The 7,572-nt window shown below is 44.9% G+C and overlaps 1 protein-coding gene across 1 annotated transcript in view; it reads right to left on the bottom strand.

Moving 5' to 3' along the window:
• Positions 1 to 542: 542 nt before the first annotated feature.
• Positions 543 to 7,572, bottom strand: part of LOC118155478 (butyrophilin subfamily 1 member A1-like) — an 8,713-nt gene continuing 1,683 nt past the window's right edge. The window contains exons 3-8 of the mRNA XM_035308770.1: positions 6,964 to 7,305; positions 5,358 to 5,630; positions 2,881 to 2,907; positions 2,430 to 2,456; positions 1,545 to 1,571; positions 543 to 1,126 (exon numbers count right to left, since the gene is read on the bottom strand). Of these exons, the coding sequence (XP_035164661.1) occupies positions 543 to 1,126; positions 1,545 to 1,571; positions 2,430 to 2,456; positions 2,881 to 2,907; positions 5,358 to 5,630; positions 6,964 to 7,305 (1,280 nt within the window). The remainder of the gene's footprint in view (positions 1,127 to 1,544; positions 1,572 to 2,429; positions 2,457 to 2,880; positions 2,908 to 5,357; positions 5,631 to 6,963; positions 7,306 to 7,572) is intronic.

Consider the following 7,572-nt stretch of genomic DNA (forward strand, 5'->3'; position numbering starts at 1 on the left):
AGGCAAAAAGGAAGCACCACATTTATTGAGGTCTGGGATCTCTAGTAAGAGTGCTTCCTGCATCAAAAAGCATCAACTAACTAGCTGCAAGGGATTTCCAGAAGATTGTTGCTATATGGGAACCTAACAATCTGGGCAGGAATGGCTTTGGATCCCCCCTTGATCAGCAGATTATCAGTAAGAACAAGAGAGAACAACACCAGAGCACTCAGCAACACAGGAAAAATCATTCTTTCTTATTTCATTTTCTGTAATAAAGAGGAACACGGACTGCAAAGACAAGGGAATAGCAGAAAATGGCATCTGCAGAAGGTGTGAGTGCATCTTCTTGGTGGAGGTTGATGGGTCCAGATGTCACTCCTGGGGGTTGATGGCATTTCAGATGACAGGCACAAATATACTTCCTGGTCTTTCTGAATTTGCCAGTCCAGATTTCTTTGCCACTGACAGAGTTTGGATGGAACCAAGAAGGGCTGTCAATGATCAGCTCTGCTGCTCTGTCCTTGCTCCCTCTCCATGGAGACCAGAAGCATCACTGCATCTCAGGTCATGTTTCCATGTACCATATCATACTGCATTTTTTGTGGGTAGTCCCACCCTGTGTTGTGGTTGATGGAGAGGGGTTTCCCCTTCTCTCCTACCTTACTAAGGCCTGGTTTGAGGAAAGGGTATAGTTTCGTTGACGTTTCGATGGAGACTTCCAGGATAAGTCCTGAAACCCCAGCATTGTAGAAGGAGAGTGTGCTGTGCTCTAAGTCCAAGTCAAGCCCAACCGCTGCTAGTGGGGCAGTATTCTGATGCATCACATTATTGGCCTCCTCAGGCCAGAACTTTCCTTTCACCCTTCTCAGTGACCAGACTCCATCCTCAGGAAGCTCCTCCCGGCTCTCTCCTACCAGAGTGTCCCTCACAGTCTCTGTCAGTACTCCCACCTCCCAGTCCAACCCATTCCACACCTGCACCTCCCAGTAATGCCGCCCTGAGGCAAAGCCCTCCCTGCCCACCACGATGGGGAGCTGGCACTTAATGATGGAACCCTGATCAGAAGGCTCGTGATGTACTGTTCTCTGGTCAGGAGACAGGGCAAGTTCAGGGTGTTTCCATGCTACATCCAGGGTGATGGGCACTGGGAAGACAGAGGAGGAGACATTAGTTACAAACAGCAGAGAATCCCAGACACCAACATCCTTATGAGGAGAAGGACCTGCTGTCTTTTAGAGTGAGCTTTGGAAATAGAGCTCCTGCTCCCAGGTCAGGTTGGCCTTCAAACTTGGCTTCTAGCCTGAGGGTGATGCCAATTGCCTGGCAAGCAAGAAATGACAGCTTCATTCCCAAGTTGGCTGCTCATGGCTCAGTACTGTGGGACTCATATCATGGGTGTAGCTAAACCCAAGGGAGTTGCCAACCCATGTCCATATGCCACTGCTCATTAGAGCAATGTTTTGGCCAGCTCATTCCAGAAGGAACAAGGGGACTTGCTCCAAGCTTTGACACCTTGACTTAGCTTCTAGACCTTCTGTCAGATTACAAGTCCACAAACTTACCCATGTAGCTTCGAGCCCGTCTGAACTCTGTTAAAAAAAATAATAATAAAAAGAAAAAGAAAACACAATTCAAAAGCAAAGAGACTGTATTCAAAGGCCAAAATGCCCATGCTGGGTCCATGTCCATTCCACATTTGTGGAGCAGTGCTCTGCCATGCCTGAGGTACCTCACAAACAAAGGAGTAAACCTTCTGTACTGTCATTAGTCAGGACCGGAGGAGTACCCTGCTATGTGGACAGGGCATGACCTAGGCCTTCCACTGAGGAAAGATTGTGATACGGGACAAAGGAGAAGCTCCTTGGTGATAATGGGAGCTAAGCATGGCCTTCACATGTGTACATAGTGGTCTAGCCTGCAGGACTTGCATTATATGCCCCTAGTTCCCCCCATATAGATCAGACAGCATAGGGACAAGTTCTCTAATCCTGCAGCATGCCCACTGGTATGGGAAATGGTGGATAATAATTCATTGTCATTTGGGATCCCCACAGAGTCCCTCTGAGCCCTCAAAGAAGAGCTCACTGTCTGGAGTACAGTGCTTTGCTAAGACTGTGGGGTCAGTGGAAGGTGCGGCTCCCAGCCACTGACAGATTTGTATTTAAAGAGACAGAGAAAAGGAAGATACCTTGACTTACCTAGTTCTCTGCTTATTGCATCTGAAAGAGAAACATGGACTGTTACGTGCTTGGTCAGTGAGAGGGAGCTACCTCTACTAGGTACTGAGAGTTACCCAGGGAGAAGAATAATGACCACAGGGCCAGATAACTGGACTTCATCTATCACTAAAACCTGCCTGGAGCATCAGGCACTGACAGTTTGCATCTATGTCTGTTTTTCACAATAGTGGCAACACTATTTATTTTCTCCCATAATTGGTCTCTTACCACATCGAGCCTGCAGTATGTCATATTCTGCAAGAGAAAGAAGATAAAAACATCTTTGCTTTCTGTGTTGAGGATTTGAAGAAGATATTTCAGATTTTTCTGCATCAGATATGCATGGCCTGAAGGGACAGTGGAGTGATTTCCCCTTCTGAGCATGGTGCCCTGAGTGAGCTTGGTAAGCCTGCACCCACTCCATTTTTGTGAGGTGAATTCTAGTGATGACTGCAGGCATGGATTTTGTTCTGCAGACACCTTGCCCACAATTTCTTCAGTGTAAGCTTATTACGGGAATGAAAAAGAGGATGTGAAAGGAAAGTGCAGATAGGAGGATGTCCACAGTGAGGAAGGGTAGATACCTGGCCTGGGAGAAAGGTTAAATGATAATGACTACATAAACTTGGGAAAACTGGAGTGGGACTTTCTCAATGTGGATAGATTAATTTTACTGTACCTGCATTTGAAGTCATTTTCTCATATTCTGTACAGCAAGGGAAAAAACACAAATGTTAGACTTTGAGTAATGGCTTGACATCCATAAGACTCTTCACAGAAGGAACAGGCTCCCCAGTGAAGTAGTCACTGCACCAAGCCTGTTTGAATTTAAGAAGCGATTAGACTGTGCACTCAGTCACATGGTCTAAACTTTTGGGTAAACCTGTGTGGTGCCAGGAGTTGGACTTGATGATCCTTATGGGTCCCTTCCAACTCGGGATATTCTATGATTCTATGGTTCTCTGAAGCCTCTGGAGGACTGAAACTGATGCGACAGAGATGGCCCTGACAGAGGTCAGCCTCAGTACACTCAGTCCCTCAGTCCTGTAGACTGATGGAGATGGGTTTGTTTTTAAGCCCCCTCCTGATGCCCGCACTCTCTCTTCTGTTACCCAGTAATGAAAGGAGGTTGAGGTTCCCTCAGTGCTTTCAGATACTGGGAACTAAGACATCCTTCCCTGGTCAGTTGGGGACTTGGGAAAAGGGATGTGAGCTGTCCAGAGGGTCATGTTCCTTGTGCTTGTGCTAGATGAAGGGATGACAGCAGAAGGGATTTCAAGGCACATCATGGGGAAATGTCAAGGGAAAGGAACTGACATCTTCTTGTGGAAGCTAGTGAGCCTAAGAGGCTCCCAGGAAAGTAAACATTTTTCATATTTTCACAAACTCTTCAGCTGAGATAAGAGCATGAGTATCTTAGCTTTCCTCTGTGAATGCAAGGAAATCTCTTTCCAGATGAAAGATGGGTGGTAATTGTGAGTGGTTGTTGAAGTGGGTACTTAGAGATGGAGATCTCCCTTACCTTGTTTTTTAAAAGTCTCTTCTTCACCTTTTTTTTTCTTAGAGGTCCTCTGTTTTGCTGTAATGTTGAAAGAAGCAAGTGAAATACTGAAGCACAGAGGAAATATCTGAAGATCACATGTAGGTTGTATGTGAAAAAAACATCTGAATAGCATGTTGGGTATCACATCATAGCATGCTGGGTATCACAGGGGGTTGTGCAAACACATCATGCTGGGGATGTGGTAGAAGAAACAAATAACTTGTATTTAGTTGAACCATGTCATATTTTATGAAATCATGGTGGGTTTTGTTTAATTATTTAATTTAATTTAATTTTAGTTATTTTTTTTTTACATTCTTTTCCACTCTATTATTGGCCATATTTTATCACTGAGTATTCTTTGAAGGTTCCAGCTTGGTCACTATGTAAAGATCAGGAGTATTGGGCTTAGCTTCTTTAAATTTTACAACTTATGATAAATAAACAATCTACATTCCCAGCTTGAACTCTGACTGGTTTGAACTGTTTAGTATGATGGGGTCAGGCAGGGGCAACTGAAATAAAGGCCACTTTGCACAGCAGTAAGACTGTGGTCACACTACCAGCTGAGTGCAGACTTCTTGCATATCTTGTGATGTGTCTCTGTGCAGATGTATCTACACCCACAGGTGCCTAACATGGTATGGATGAAGGGCCAAGCTCTTTTGTTTTATTCAATGACCACTTTGTCTTCAAGAGTAGGTTTCATTGAGGCAAATAATAATAATAATAAAATCTTCTTACCTCTAAATAACAGAAGAACGCTCACAGCAGTTATAAGAAGAGTTAACGTCAATAGTATCCAGAATGCATGGATCCATGCAGATGTACGTGGAAAAGCAGCACCTTTGAAAAGAAAACCTTTGAGTTTCACCTTGCAATGTGCAATCGGGAGGAATCACTTTGGGATCATGTCAGTTCTTCTCCAAGAACTACAGAGCTGAGATGACCTGTTCAGATCAAAATCTCAGCTTTTGGAAAAAGATGGAGAAGTGAATTCTACCCTAAAATCATCAATAATTTTTCCTCTGGATCACAAAGGTTAGAAGTGTCCATAAAGATAAGCTAAGTCATCTGAGCTGTGGGAAGTGTTACAGAAATGTGTGGATGGAAGAGCAGCTTTCTGAGACTCCTGGGCGTGTTTTTCACCAGTTCCTTGGGCATCTAACTTTTTAAAATATAAATCTGAGTACCTACCCAAGGGTTCCCTTAGAACTGATGTAAGAAATAGCCACAAACCCTACCTTCTGGGACAGAGTCGGCCTTCTCTAGAGACCTGTACAGCATTCAGGCCAAGAACACCCTTCCCGTTCCTTACCACAGCCTGTCTAGCCTGCAGTTGAGCATGGTGGTTTGTGAAACATTTAGCTAGATGGAAGAGCTATTATCTCCCCTGGCACTGGAAAGCCTCCTTACAGAGCTTCTAGGACAAAGGATAACATTATAGCAAAGGCTTCTCAGGACACTGAGTGATCTCCCTGCCCTTATCTCAACATTTCAGCCTTTTCATCATATTTTCTCCCCCTTTCCCTTTGAGGAAGGGAAGTGAGAGAGAGCTGCTGTGGTGGAGCTCAGCTGCCCAGCTGAGTAAAACCACCATAGATGTGACTCACTTGAGAGGCGCACAGTAGTTTTCTCAGCCTGTGCCAGGTTGCTCTGGATTTTACAGGTGACTTCTTCCACTTCCTGTCTTGTAACTGTGACTCGACTCAGCACACTGAAGAGCTTCTTGCTGTCCTGATGTATTTGAGTGTCCGGAGACAGCATCTGCTTATTCTGAACAACCCACTCTACAGTGGGTTTGGGGAACCATCCATGTGATCTGCAGGCAAGCTCAATACCTTGTCCTCGGGGGCCCAATATTTCAAAGAATACTTCACTGGTACCTTAAAAGCAAGAGTTGTTAGTGAGAGGAGAGTGTTTCCACAAAAAGCAGCTCTACCTGGGATTTACAGATCTTGTTTAATACAGAGTTTGGCCCCATTTCCTGACAGTTTCTCTTAGTACTTAGCCTAGACCTTGAAATGCTCCTCTGGGTTCACAGATCCTCTCTGCTACGTATGCCAGCTTGTCCTTGGCTAACAAAAAGACACAATGCTGGATGGGTCTGCCTCTCAGCTCCCTACCCAGCAGAGAGAAAATGTGTATCTTTATACCCTACTTAGTAGTACTTAGCAGTACTTAGTACTGCTGTTACAGAATATGACTCTGGTTCAATTTTGAGAAAGTGGAAAGAAGAAAACATAACAACTGTAAAATATGCACAGCTTTTTCCCTGGCATCTACCCAGTTCATGCTAGCATGAAGGAGTGGACATTGATAGTCACTGTATAGGGACTGCACCTAAACTGCTCTAGTGTGAGGGTGTGGGATGCACCACATGCATATCTTAGACCCCTGAGTCCAAGCTGGACTTTGCAGGGATATTTCCTGGTTGATAGTAGGAAATGGGCACCAGCTGGGACCTCTTTCTCTCACCTATCCTTAAAGCTTTCCTAGCCACTTTTGGATGAGGAGATGTTGTTTTCCATCAGCAAGTCTAGGCTGACTGGTTTCACCTGACATTACTCTCCCACACACAAATTATGCCTACTGTCCATGAAGACAGGGCAACCATTCACACCAGTACAATAGGTGGGGACTTATGTGTCCATCATGTGGTCTCACATCTCCCCAACAGTGATTACTGCAGCTAGCTAACCCTACACTTGTCACAGTAAAGCTGAGAGCAGGGATGAAGCCTGCATAGGAACTCACCCCAATCTCTCGGCTGTCTTAGCAAGCTATCCCCACATGCTCCACTTCATGTAATGCAACCACTTTTGAATGTGCATGGTGAAATCTCTCAAGAGACTCAGGGAAGCACTTTATGCTATGAGAGTTTAAAGCTCCTTCCTTGCCTACAACTAAAAGTGACCCTCCTTGGGCTGGCCAGGTTGCTAGTGCCCCTAGTTGCCTCCTGTGCAGTGAGTGGCACATCAGTTGAACTCTTCCCAGACCCTGGCCGACCTCTCAGTCTCTCAGTGGCTCTGAATTTAAGAGTTAAATCAGATCAAAAGTCGTATGCCATGTGGCCCACTGGATCATACGACTGGTCAGATTATATGATGGATCATACCCATATGATGGGTATCAGCTGGGGGCAGTGTACTTTTGAATAGCTTTTTTCCTTCTGTAAAACCCTATCCCTTTCACAATCCAGCCCACAAAATCTCCAACCTGCAATGCTGAGCATGGTGGTTGTGTCAGCACTCCAGTCCTTGGAATTCACAATACAGCTGTACGTTCCTTCATCTGCTGGCATCACATTCTTGAGTGTTAGGGACACATTCCCAGAGGCAAGTCCATCTTTTGGCAATTCAGTCCTCCCCACGTATTTCTGCCCCGGTTGGTTAACTGTGTTCCTCCATATGTAGACATCTTCTATATGCCCATCTGTGATTTTCTTCCATTGGACTTCAATGTCATACAGTGGCTTCGTGGAAGAGACATTGCAGGGAAGAACTGTGTCCAGGCCAACAACCCCCAACACATTCCGGGGAGAGATGACCTCGAAATTTTCTGTAGGAAGCAAACTTGAGTAAGCATCTGGCTGAAATCTTTCAGAAAAGGTACTAGTATGAAAGGCAAAGAGCACTGGGACAAACATTTATGCCTGCCCCAGAGAATGGATAGCACTTGCAAGTTGGAAATCTTCATTAGAGAGTATTCTCTTTTCAGTTAAAACAGAAAGTCAGGAAGCATAACATCAGAACAGAATGTCTGAAACAATGAGATGAAGAGAAGAAGAAGAAGAAGAAGAAGAAGAAGAAGAAGAAGAAGAAGAAG

The sequence above is a fragment of the Oxyura jamaicensis genome, chromosome 31 (assembly GCF_011077185.1).
Source record: "Oxyura jamaicensis isolate SHBP4307 breed ruddy duck chromosome 31, BPBGC_Ojam_1.0, whole genome shotgun sequence".
In the NCBI taxonomy this organism is placed as follows: domain Eukaryota; kingdom Metazoa; phylum Chordata; class Aves; order Anseriformes; family Anatidae; genus Oxyura; species Oxyura jamaicensis.